Source organism: Triticum aestivum, chromosome 2A (assembly GCF_018294505.1).
Source record: "Triticum aestivum cultivar Chinese Spring chromosome 2A, IWGSC CS RefSeq v2.1, whole genome shotgun sequence".
NCBI classification, from domain to species: domain Eukaryota; kingdom Viridiplantae; phylum Streptophyta; class Magnoliopsida; order Poales; family Poaceae; genus Triticum; species Triticum aestivum.
The window spans coordinates 191491268-191504591 of record NC_057797.1 but is presented as its reverse complement, the minus strand read 5'-3'; the positions used below and the strand labels follow the sequence as shown (position 1 = coordinate 191504591).

The 13324-nt window shown below is 51.6% G+C and overlaps 1 protein-coding gene across 1 annotated transcript in view; it reads left to right on the top strand.

Moving 5' to 3' along the window:
* The window catches only part of LOC123191620 (equilibrative nucleotide transporter 3-like), a 147832-nt gene extending 139371 nt beyond the window's left edge, over positions 1-8461 (top strand). The window contains exon 11 of the mRNA XM_044604283.1: positions 8271-8461. Within this exon, the coding sequence (XP_044460218.1) occupies positions 8271-8461 (191 nt within the window). The remainder of the gene's footprint in view (positions 1-8270) is intronic.
* Positions 8462-13324: the final 4863 nt, after the last annotated feature.

Here is a 13324-nt window from a genome sequence, read left to right as displayed (position 1 = left end):
CCCGTATACAATTCCCTTTGTCTATCGGTACGATACTTGCCCGAGATTCGATCGTCGGTATCCCGATACCTCGTTCAATCTCGTTCCCGGCAAGTCTCTTTACTCGTTCCATAACACATCATCCCGTGATCAACTCCTTGGTCACATTGTGCACATTATGATGATGTCCTACCAAGTGGGCCCAGAGATACCTCTCCGTTACATGGAGTGACAAATCCCAGTCTCGATTCGTGCCAACCCAACAGACACTTTCGGAGATACCCATAGTGCATCTTTATAGCCACCCAGTTACGTTGTGACGTTTGGTACACCCAAAGCATTCCTACGGTATCCAGGATTTGCGCAATCTCATGGTTTAAGGAAATGATACTTGACATTAGAAAACCTTTAGCATACGAACTACACGATCTTGTGCTAGGCTTAGGATTGGGTCTTGTCCATCACATCATTCTCCTAATGATGTGATCCCGTCATCAACGACATCCAATGTCCATGGTCAAGAAACCGTAACCATCTATTGATCAACGAGCTAGTCAACTAGAGGCTTACTAGGGACATGGTGTTGTCTATGTATCCACACATGTATCTGAGTTTCCTATCAATCCAATTCTAGCATGGATAATAAACGATTATCATGAACAAGGAAATATAATAATAACTAATTTATTATTTCCTCTAGGGCATATTTCCAACATTATTGGCACACAAAAATTCAAGTTGAAACACATTAAGAGATGTGAGCTATGAAAAAGACAAAATCAGTGTTGAATAGTGCCAAATATTAATGTCACTATTCAGGGCGGAATTTGTCTTTTTCATAGATCACATCTCGTAATGTTTTTCAACTTGAAATTTTGTGTCTCAATAAAACATCACCTTCTTAACATCCCACATTTTTTTCTTCAGATTTTTATGAAACTTTAAAATATGGTTTCCACGAAGTTTTCATTGAATATCGGCTTTCGTGAGTGTACCATGTTCTATTTGAAAACATTTCATTAGAAGAATCTCGGTTTTTAAATCCCCGTAAATCCAAAACTAAGCTGAAAATCGTGAAACCTGCCATGGTGTCATGAATCGCACTTATATGTAGAGGAATTTTTTTCGTCCATTGTGGCACAAGTTTTATTACAAGCCTCTTACAAACCGGAGCTTCTCTCAAAGAAGCCTCATGGTTCCGATAGGGAAACGTGTCCCCCTTGTGGGCGAAACGTAATCACTGCCTCTTTTCACCTTGTATTTTCTTCTACGGGAAACATGGAACGACAGGATATTCGTGCTGAAATTTAAACTTATTCATGGTTCGTTTTTCCTTTTTATACACTAATTGAGTTTCCTAGGCATTTAATGTCCATAATTCAAATCTAATCTACAAATACATGCTCCAGTTCACCAAAATGGCTAGAAAAATTATACATGTGTCCTTGGGTGCATGTTTAGGTCCCATGCCAGGAATGGGAACGAATTACAACCGTACTGGTGTCATGGCTCATACTCAACATTTCGAATCTCGGTTTTTAAGTCCCCATAAATCCTAAACTCACCAGAAAGTCATCAAAGGTGGCATGGTGTCACGTCATGGCACATATATGTCGTGGTAAAAACATTATCCAGTTTGGGCCAAGCTTTATTACAAACCTCTTACAAAAACTAGAGCTTCTCCCAAAGAAGCCTCGTGGTTCTGATAGGGAAACGTGTTCCCCTTGTGGGCGAAACGTAATCACTGCCTCTTTTCACCTTGTATTTTCTTCTACGGGCAACATGGAACCACAGGATATCCGTGCTGAAATTTAAACTTATTCAGGGTTCGTTTGGCCTTTTTATACACTAATTGAGTTTCCTAGGCATTTAATGTCCATAATTCAAATCTGAACTACAAATACATGCTCCAGTTCACCAAAATGGCTAGAAAAATTATACATGTGTCCTTGGGTGCATGTTTAGGTCTCATGCCAGGAATGGGAATGAATTACAACCGTACCGGTGTCCTGGCTCTTCCTCAAACATTTCGAATCTCAATTTCTAAGTCCCCATAAATCCTAAACTCACCAGAAAGTCATCAAAGGTGGCAAGGTGTCATGTCATGGCACATATATGTCGTGGTAAAAACATTGCCAATTTGGGCCAAGCTTTATTACAAACCTCTGACAAACCGGATCCTGTCGAAGAACCCTCATGGTTTCGATAGGGAAACGTGTCCCCTTGTGGGCCAAACGATAATCACTCCCTCTTCTAGCCTCGTATTTTCTTATACATGTGACACGGAACAACTAGAGATTCGGGCTGAACTTTGAAGTTATTCAGGGTTCGTTTGCCTTTTTTATTCATTAATTGAGTTTGCTAGGCATTTAATGTCCATCATTCAAATTCGAACTACAAATACATGCTCCAGTGCACCAAAATGGCTAGAAAAAACATACATGTTTCCTTGGGTGCATGTTTAGGTCCCATGGAACGAATGGGAACGAATTCAACCATCTCGCCGTCCTGGCCTGGCCACAAACATTGCGAATCTCGGTTTTTAAATGTCTGTAAATCCAAAACTCACCAGGAAATCATGAAACTTGGTATGGTGTCACTACATGGTATATATAATTGTCCAATTTGGGAGAAGCTATATTACAAGCCTTTTACAAACCGGAGCATGTCACAACCCTCGTGGTTCCGGTAGGGAAACATGCCCCTCTTGTGGGCAAAATGATAATCGATGCCTCTTCTCGCCTTGACCTTTGTTTTCTACAGGCAACATAGAATAACAGGAGTGTCGGGCTGAAATTTGAAACTATTTAGGGTTCGTTTGGCCATTGTATATATATTACTAATTACTAAGTTTAGTATGCATTTAATGTAGTCCATAATTCAAATTTGAACTACAACCACATGCTCCAGTGAAGCAAAATGGGTGGGAAATCATACATGTGTCATTGGGTGCATGATTAGGTCTCGTTTAAGGAATGAGAATGAATTACAAACTTGTCATTGTTCTGAAACAATGAGAATCTCGGTTTTTAAATCCCAGTAAATAAAAAAGTCACCCAAAAAACATGAAACTTGGCATGGTTTCATGACATGGCACATGTATGCCGTGGTAAGAAAAATCGTCCAGTTTGAGAAGAGGCGCACACATTAGTAGCCAACGAAGTCCTTTTTGAAAAAATCTAACACATTAATATCCCAAAGGTTGTATTATATTTATCATGTCGAAATTTAACCATACTCGGTGGCGTGCATGCAGCTATTTGATTAGACGGGACGAGCTCGAGAAGTCCGCCGTGAAGCTTTGACTGGACGCGTGTGAGCAGTCCGCCGCGCAGGCTCGATGGGACGCGTGCATCATGTCCACCTCGCAAGCTCGACGGGACACGTGCGAGCAGCAAGGGTGCCCATGCTCAACGGGAAGCGAGCTCTTTGAACTCCATGCACCAGCCGCCGCCCACCTCGCTCACAACTTCTCCATTAATGGGTTAATTAAAGCACCTGGACGGAGGGTATTTGCTTGTGATCCCATGGCAGCATTTGCTTTGTTCGTGTTTTCAACTAGTATTCCGCCCTAATTTAAATTGCCACATAGGGCAACGGATAATACGACCACAAATAAAATGGCAACGGATAATACGACGACAAATTTACAATGGCACACATAATAATTGTCTTACATATTCTGGATAATTTAGAATGGCACATGCGGCAAAGCCCAGAAGACACGGGGGCAAGAGAAGAAGGAAATTGCAGACAATGATCTGGGTCGCTACTGTCTCTACTCGTCGATGGATCGCCGGGCGGCGAAATCCTCCAGCTCCTTCTTCAACTCCTCATGACTTTGCTTGAAAGCAGCCACGGATTCATCCACCTCTTGCTCGCGCTCGATTCGGAGCTTCCTCAAGCCACCCATCAGTTCCTCGATGACCGCTTTCAGCGTCATCTCTGAGGCACTGCTCTGCTCATGCAGCATCTTCCATCCGGTGGCCTCCTCCTCCTTCTCGACGACCAACTTGAGGAGCTTCGCATTGTCATCCATGAGTTGCTCGACGAGGCTGGTCTCCTTGTCAACCGAGGCATTGCTGATCTTGAGCAGCTTCATCAAGCCGTTGACCAGCTCCTGCTACGTAGTGACACCAGCGAGAATGTCGTCATCGCCGGTGAAGGACTTCAGGAACACCGGCTGTCATGATGGCCGATGCCGTGAATGCACTTGTGAGAGCCCTCGCGTGCCCATGAGAGCTTGTTCGAGGGCTCCACGGTGCGCCCGAACATCTCTGCTACGGCTGCGGCTTCGCGGCGGGACCTCTCTAGTGCTTCCACGGCCTTGGTCTTTGCCGCCTGGTTATATGTCCACCCTAAACTCCTCCTACCGGTCATGGCGGAACGACTTGACAGAGAAAACCAGTTTTGTGGGTGATGAGGAGAGGAACTGTGACGTAATTTCTAAGTGGGTAGTTTTTATAGCCCGGTGCTAAGTGTGAATACATATTAGTTTGAGAGGTGTGAATAGATTTGCAATTACTTATTGCATTGTAATCAGCAATGTGACGAGAAACAAGGTCAAAATTTATTGATGGCAGAAGGTTGACCATGTGGTTGCTCGCCGTTGAGGCGGCCGCGGCGCGCTCCGCTCTGGCGTCCCTGCGTGCGCTTTGCTCACCGTTGAGGCAAAGTCACAATGGCAACTATTAATAATTCTTAATAATTGTCTGACATATTCATGATAATTTAAAATGCCAAATGCGACAAGGCCCAGAACACTCACGACCTTGATGTGGTCTTCCGACGATGGTCTTCTCGGACTCCATGATCAGCATAGCACCCTTGCAGCCATGTACTCACAGACGCATGTGTAACTTACTAATCATCGCACACGAGTACTCGCAGACGCATCGTGTGCGATACTCCTAGCCACCGCAAGCAACTAGTTTGCATTTTTCAAAGTTTTTTGCACACACAGAATCACACACGAACTAACTGTAAAAACCATCTGTGTTGTAAATTCTCATGCAAACAGTTCATCCGAGTCGGCTGTTTGCCACGTATCACACACATCTTGTTAAGTTGAACTATTTCTGTTGCGTTCGCTAATCAAAAATAGTTCGTCCGAGTGAGTTGTATGCCCTATATCACACACACCTTGATGTGGCTAACCATTTATGTTGCACTCCCTAATAGAAAGCGGTTCATCAGAGCAAACTGTATGCCGTATATTGCACACACATTGATATGGCTGCCCGTTTCTGTTGTTCTGCCTCATCACAAATAGTTCGAACGGGTTAACCGTGTGGCCTGAATCGCGCGCGCAACTAAAATCTGAACCGTGTTTGATGCATCCTCCATCACAAACGTTTTGCACCTTTTTTGATGGTTTTCATACATCACCGTTTGCGATTACTGCATCGCACATAGTTTCTCGAAGGGTCTCTGATCGTAGTGTCGCGTTAGCAGCATCCTGCAGTAGTGATAGTTCTCGAACCGGTAGGGTCCGCACGCTTAACCATTGTTGACGATCGGTATTATGAGTTTATGTGTTTTGATCTACCGAAGGTTGTTCGAAGTCCCGGATATGATTACGAACATGACGAGGAGTCTCGAAATGGTCGAGACATAAAGATCGATATATTTGTCAGATTTCGGGTTCTGGCAAAACCCTTGAGGTTCGAACACTGGGGTGCACACGAAGATCTCTCCCCCTTTCTAGCTCGCGCACATCATGATCTCGCGGCCTAGCTTGACGGACCCAAAGAACAAGAGGACACAAGATTTATACTGGTTCGGGCCACCAATGTGGTGTAATACCCTACTCCAGTGTGGTGTGTGTTGGAGATATGCCCTAGAGGAAATCATGTATGATGATATTTCCTATATGTTTATGAATAAAGATAGTCCTTGGACATTATCAATGATGTGTATCAGCAAGTACGTGACTTTTTTGTGGGACTATGCATCGTATGATGACTGTCCTAAAAGGTCCCTAGTCGAAAGGGCTGTGTGGACATGCAGCCAACTAGACTAGTATATGACAAGGTCGATGGCTTGGTCTCACTAGCCATGGAGCATTGGATGCTAACCGGATAATATGGACTTGGAAGGATCTGGTCGGATTCGACGTAGTCGGATCCGAGTTGAGATAAGGTCCGAGTCGGACAGACCCAACTATGAGACGCAACGATATGTCATCTGTGAGTCTCGAGTACAACATATGTTCTATGACCTAAGACCTGAGCTGACGCATGTACTCGGGATGGTAACAGACTTGCTTTGGGCCGACCAAACACTACTCCGTAACTGGGTAGTTATAAAGGTAGGTTTCGGGTTTGTCCAGAACCATGCTGCGAGACGTGGTCGAGCAAGATGGGATTTGCCCCCCCCCCCCCCCCCGATCAGGAGAGATATACTCTGGGCCCCTCGTGTGATCCGACCAGGATAAGCATGACCATGCGACAAGGATTATGAGATAATCCGGTTTGTGGTCGGCATCACTGGAACGAGAAAGAGGTCGGGCTAGCACAAGGATGACAGACTCGCCTTGAGCCCGACAACATATATCGTGTGGCAAAAGGAATGGAAGTGTGATGTACAAGTTCGCCTAACCAGCTTCATAGTCTGTTTGGTGTTCGGCATGCCTTGCTAGAGGCCGCTACCAACTGTGCAGTTCAGAGGTGATCCGAACTGCGACCAAGCCGGCTTGAACCTAAGGGGTCGCGCGTTTAAGGGAAGGAACCTACGAGGTCGGATCCGAGGACACTGGTCGGATGTGATCTGAGCTGTATTCGGATTGTGGCCAAGTTGACTTATGGGCTTTAGGGTTCATGCGAGGCCCAAGTGTTGAGCCCGCGACGGACGCCTATATAAAGTGGAGGTGCCGCACACTCATGCTATTGATCGCTTTGGCGCTGTCACTAGGGTTCACATGTGTTGCGAATAGACACCTCCACTCACCGCCGGTTGTGTGATCGGACCTAGCAGTCCGCCGCACGACGTTCCTCCTGCACGCACGGATACCGTTAGAGGCGGTGCAGTTGCGCCGCTCCGGCAATCCTGTACATGGGAACCGACGACCGGCTGTGTGAGGGTGATCGGAAAAGGAGGAGACGATCCATGCGGACGCGCTGCCCCAACTCTTCTTCCGCTGCACGGCACTACGCGTCTAGTGGTAACGAATTGTGATCCATCTCCCGTAGCATGTTCTTGGTTGTTCTGCACGTAGGAAAATTTTAATTTGCAGTCGACACACCCTACCGTAGAACCCAACAGTGTGGTGGATTGCCTCTTGGGATGAGGATGAACAATTACAAGGGAAGAACAGACTCCTGAGGAGAGGTGTTCTTGTGCTTGGTGGGCTTGTGTGGTTGAGGATGATCTGAATGATCCCTTCCTATGGTGGTGGCTAGTCCTATTTATAGAGGCCCTGGTCCTCTCCCCAAATATTGAGCGGGAAGGGATCCAACAACGGGCAAATTCAAAGGGAGACAACTAGTACAAATTATCCTGACTAAAGGTGGTCTTCGCCTGCCAAAGGCTCTGGTGGTGACGCCGTCTTGGGCTCCACGGTGACCTCCATCCTGCCGTCCTGCTGGTCTTGGTCTCGTTGCACCGATATGGAAACCTTTGCCTGATGCCTCGGGACTCCTCGCCTACGCTTGCCTCTTTAGCACCAAAGAGGAAACAAGGACACTGCACGCTAGCGCCCGCCTGGCTCCAGTCGTCATGGCTTGCGTCACAGAAACCTCGTGAGGTGTCCCTTGCCTTGATCTCTCCGCCCCTCGCAAGCCAGCCTGGTGAGGCCGCCCCCAAGGAGGTCTTGTGTCGCCCGCCTCGCAAGGGTCTTGAGTGTTTGCTGGTGAAGATGGGCCGTGCAGGGCTGCTGGTGGATCCACGCCGCGGGCCACAGGCAGGCAAGTCCGGGGACCCCTGTTCGCAAGACACCGACAGTAGCCCTCGAGCCCAAGGCGCGCTCATACTTGGCTTCGAGGTGAATCCAAGGGCAAGTGCAGAGCGCCGCGGGCCCCAACAGCCTGCGCCCTCGGTTGATGCGTGGCGATTGATTGGTCGTGGGCGCCTCCGCTTTCCCACGCTGCCTCGGCAACTGCCCGTCTGACAAAAAGGCTGGCGCGGGCAACGCTTGCCTTCATTTCTTTCCTTCGTCTTGCTCCAGATCCCCTTTCTCGCTCCTTGCTTCCAAAATCTCCAGATCTGCTTCAATCCCCTTCCGAGCTTCCGACCAATGGCGCCCCGAAAGGACAATGCCATTTCGCTGCCTGCCTAGTATGAGCTGGCTCTAGACGCGCTCAATGTCTCGGAGAACAACCTCGCTGCCACACGCCTGCTGACGGCGGGGGAGAACAATGAGAAGGGGAAGATCGAGCTTCGGGCTGGTTCCGACGTGCCGGAGGCTTCGAAGAGCTCCTTCTACCCCTTCTTTATGAGCACCGTCGTTGCGGGCCTGGTTCCCCCCTTCTCCGACTTCTTCTAGGCCGTCCTCCGTCATTACAGGTTGCAGGCCCTCCATCTCCATCCCAACTCCGTTCTTCTCTTGTCGATCTTTGCCTTCTACTTTGAGGCGTATGTCGTGGTGATGTCATCCATGGCACTACTGCGCCACTTCTTCTTCCTCCGAATCAACGACAGTCACACCTCTAGGTGCGCCAACTTCGTCGCAGCCAGCAAGGCCAACGCGATCTCGAAGGCCGGAAAGAAGGCCGATGGCTTCAGGAGCAAGTGGGTCATGATGGATGCCAAGTGTGTCCACCCGTGGTTGAAGCTGCCGACGGAGATGCCCCAGTTTGACAAGGGGTGGTCCCACGCGAAGCTTACTGACGATCGGGCGAAGTCGGTGCTAGAGAAGATGACCACTGACCTGAGGCCGGGCAACACGAAGGCGGCAAAGCTGACGGGGGCCATGCTCCTGAGAGAATTCCTGATGCTGCGGGTGGCTCCTCTCCAGGCGTGCCCACGCCCCTTGTGGACGCTTGGGGCGGGGAAGACAAGCTTCGCTTGAGTCCGGAGGCCTTGTCTGAAGAGGAGCTGGCTGTGGCTCTCCGCCTCTTGGTCGGGGACGACCAAGAGTATCCGCTGAGTACCCTCGTTCCCTTGTTCCTTCGCAAGGACGGGGCGCAGGTCGTAGCCGCCATGCCCACCTTTGACGGGCGTGGCCTGGTGTCGCTGGCGCCCACTGGGATCCCGTTGGCGATGGCGCCGGTGGACGTGTCTTCTGGCGATTCCCACAGGGAGGGGGAAGAGGAGGAGGGCGAGGAGCGCGACTCGGAGGCGACTCCCAAGGGGATCGGGGAGACCTCCCCCTTGCGCAAGGCCGACATCGTCCGCACCCTTCCTGACGATGATGACGAGGCTGGCGTCCTCCTGGAGAGAGAGGAGCCATCCCTGGTTCCAACGAGGGGTAGGTCGGCGCTAATCTCCCGAGATGACGCTCCTGCTCTGACTTCTCCTGGAGCTGCTTCTGGCCCATCCGCTGCCCCCCCTTACGCTCTTGGAGCCTGCGCGCCTGCGCCTCAGGCTGCGAGGCTCTCGTGCTTCAAGCTTACGAAGCAGAGGGACTACACTGTGGTAGACCAGTAAGTGTTCTTGTCCTATTTTGTTCTTGCTTCTGATGCTTACCATTGACGCTTCTCCGTTGTGCGATTAGGCCGACGCCCACGGTGAAGAGGAGGAAGGAGGATGAGGTGGCGCTGCTCGAGACCAGATCACCTATGATGGCCGCACCGTTCTCCATGGATAAGGGCAGAGATGACACTCATGCTTCTCCGGCCCGATCATCCTCGCGAGGTTTGGGGGAGCATCCTCGGGAGGAGTCAGCCCCCGTGGCCCCGCTGGCTCCAGATGTGCCAACGCCTGGCTCGGTCACCGAAATCCCCAAGGCTCAGGAGCCTCCATCCTCCCAGGCCATGGTGACAATGTCGCCTCCTCCCCCTTCTGCTGTACTACTATCTCTGGATCCATCGGCCTCCCCTGACATTCTGGAGTGCGCTCTTTCTGCGATGGCCCTGATGCAAGAAGATCATTAAGGCACCGATCGTCGCCTGGTGGCCAGGCGCCTGGAGTTGGTCTCTGGCTGGCTTCACTCCGATGTGTCTGTCCAGGCCACGTTGAGCCAGGCTGCTGTGGACTCCGAGAAGGACAGGGAGGCCATCGCCCAAGCTGTGGCCGCCCGTGAGGTGGCGTTGAAGGATGCCAGGGCCGCCCAGGACCACTGTCGGTCGTTGGAGGCCGATCTAGAGACCGTGCGGAGGGAGCGCGCGAAAGAAGCCCGAGGCCGCAAGGCGGAGGAGGAGAAGATGAAGAAGGCCCAAGAGGACGCCATCAGGGATCGCGACGCCGAGCTGGAGCAGTTGATAAAGGCGCAGGCCACAGAGTGCAGGCGGCTCGAGGAGCTGGAGCAGAAGCTGAAGGCGGAGAAGGCCGAGCTTGAAGCCAAGGCGAAGGTCCTGGATGAGGACAGCGTGTCCCTCAAGCTCCTCGAGGAGAGGTCTTGGATGGCGCTGCGGTCACCCTACGAGAAGGGCTTGGAGGAGCCACTGGCCGCGGGCGGCGAGGGCCCTGCCCAGCTGCTTCCTTATCTGGTCGATGCGCTTGAGGACGTCGTGAGCAGTATTGGCCCCATGGCAGAGGAAGAAACCCGCGTTCTTTCCTCAGCCGCATCGACGCGCGTCTTCAGCAATCTCCATCTTCGTGATCCTGCCACCCGCCTTGACGAGCTGCTGGAGCCTGTGGACGACGAGCATTGCGCGGCCGCTGCCGCTGCCGCTGCCGTGAAGGGTCAGGTGGAGGCCCTGCTGAAGAAGTTCCGCGCCTTCGCTCCCGCACCCCCGACCAGCGGAGCTACTGATCCTGCAACTCCGGCTGGTGGTATAGGTGAAGGCGACACCATTGAAGAAGAAGCATCCCTTGTAGGCGACGGCGGTGTCTAGGGATGATAGATTGACTTGATGGCGGCTCCTTTCCTGTTTGGTTTCTGCAATACGCAGCATGCCTCGTGGAGGCGTTAAACTCACATTTGGTTTCAGGAGAACAATATATCTTGTAATATTTTCTTTGAAATTCTGCGATTTCCTTTCCATTTGCTTTACGTTCTACGTTGGCAGGGCCCGACCCCATGCATACCTCAGCCGCCATTGGGATGTCCGGATCACCAGGACGGACCAAGGAGTGAGGGGCTACGTGCTCGGTTAGGGTCCTGAGTCACGATGCTCAGGAGTCCCCCTTGACGCGCAAACAGCCTATGGAAAGGAGATCTGGGAGTAGGCCTAGTGTTCTACGTCGATAGGGCCCGACCCCGCGCATACCTCATCCACCAATGGGCCATCCGGATCACCAGGACTGACCAAGGAGTGAGGGGCTACGTGGTCAGTTAGGCTCCTGAGTCGCGATGCTCAGGAATCCCCCTTGACGTTCAAACGACCTTCATACCTTGGCTCCTCTTGGGAGGGCGCGTGATTACTAGGTCCGAGGGACCTAGAAGGGTGGCGTACGCTTGGGCGTGACCCGAGCGCAGCCCCCATGCCCAGCCCCTTTGCGCGACTCTCCCGAGGGGAGGTGTTGCGATGAGGCCAGCCAATCAGCTCGGAGGCTCCCTGAGGTTGATACGGCCGTGAGGCCGCCCTCAGTTGTTTATCACCAGCGCAGAGCATAGCACTTCTACATTTGCACGAGTGTAGCCGCTCCTCGGCAGTGTCGACTCCCAGCGCGGAGCATGGTGCTTCCGCTGGCACGTGGGAGGGGACTCTCTACTGCGGAGAGCCCCCGGGGCGTGTACAGCCCCGCCCTGACATGTGGCTTGCATGACAGGGCTAGACGAGGTGTGTCTGGGCACTCGTGAGCCAGCGCGGGACTCACAAGGCCCTACCTCAAGGCGGGTTGCGCCTGGTCTTGATTCTTGACGGCCGTGGTGTTCATGCGACATGGTTAGGCAACCTGCGCCAAATTAATTTCCTGAGGTTATCGCACGAGAAGGCCAAGCACTAACGACCCCAGGAGGTGACGTGAACAGGGCCAGCCCGCCAGACAGAGCTCAGCCATTGGATTTATCGACGCTGCAGGGACGGGCCCGAGCACAGATGCCGTGCCTAGCCTTCTTATGCGAAGGATCGTGAAGAAAGACGATCGGCGCGTGGCTCCCATGGTGGGTGACTATCAAGCAGGTGATAACCATAGATAGATTATGCATGGAAAGCAAACTAGCTTAGGTAAATGCAAGAAAGATACATGCCACTAGGTCGGACCCGAGCGGTCTGGGGATGATGAAGCCCGAGGGGCGCCCCCAGTAGAGTAAGCTAAAGACGTAAAAGGATATGTGCTGCAGGGACAGGCCCATGCGGCCTGGGAATGATGCAGTCTGGGGGCGCTCCCAGCTAAATAAACTTGGAAAATGTTACCTGGTTTGGTTGTCGAAGGAGTGTTGGGGTAGCTGAAGATGCACTACAAAAAAAGACACATCTGTGACATTTTGGGCCGAACGAATTTTTTTCTGTCATACTTATGACACTTCTATGATGATAATTGTGACAAAACCTGGTATCATCATAGATGTGGTGGGCTCCTACTTTTATGATAAAAATCATGACAGAAAATGGGTTTTTCGTCCTGGGCGGGCCGGAGACACAGCTGCATGACATTCTTTGGGCCGTCCATGACGGAAAAAGCCATGGTAGAAGCGAGGGCGAGGAAAATATCAGGGTGTTCCCGGTTACGGTGGGTGGTCGGGGCCGAGCGATGCGCGTTTCTCTCATACACGCACACGCGTGGGTGCGAGGCATTGGGCTCTAACTGAACCTGAGCGAGGCGTTGGGTTCTAACTAAACCCGAGTGATTGCACTCCAGGCTACGAGTTAATGAACCCGAGCGATCGATCGATGGTTGTTAACTGAACCCAATCGAGCGATTCCTTCGCTACTGCTGCTAACTGAAGCCGATCGACGCTGCCTCTGGATGAACATTGAGCGTTGCTGGGGGGTTTGGATGAACAGTTCCCGGTGGGGGTGGATGAACAGGACCACGTGGTGTTGCCTCTGGATGAACAGGACCCCGATTGATCGAGCCAGTTGGGGCTGGATGAACAGGACCACGTGGAGGGCTGGATGAATAGGACGACCCCATCGAGGGCTGGATGAACAGTAGATGGTGGAGGGCAGGATGAACAGTAGCCCGTGTAGGGGTGGTTGAACAGGAGCCCGTGGAGAGGGCTGGATGAACAGTAGCCGGTGGAGTAGCGTGCGGTGGAGGCTGGATGAACAGGAGTCCGTGGATGAACAATCGCATGTGGAGGCTGGAGGAGGTCGACGGTGGATGAACAGTAGCTCGTGGCGGCTGGAGGGGGTTGACG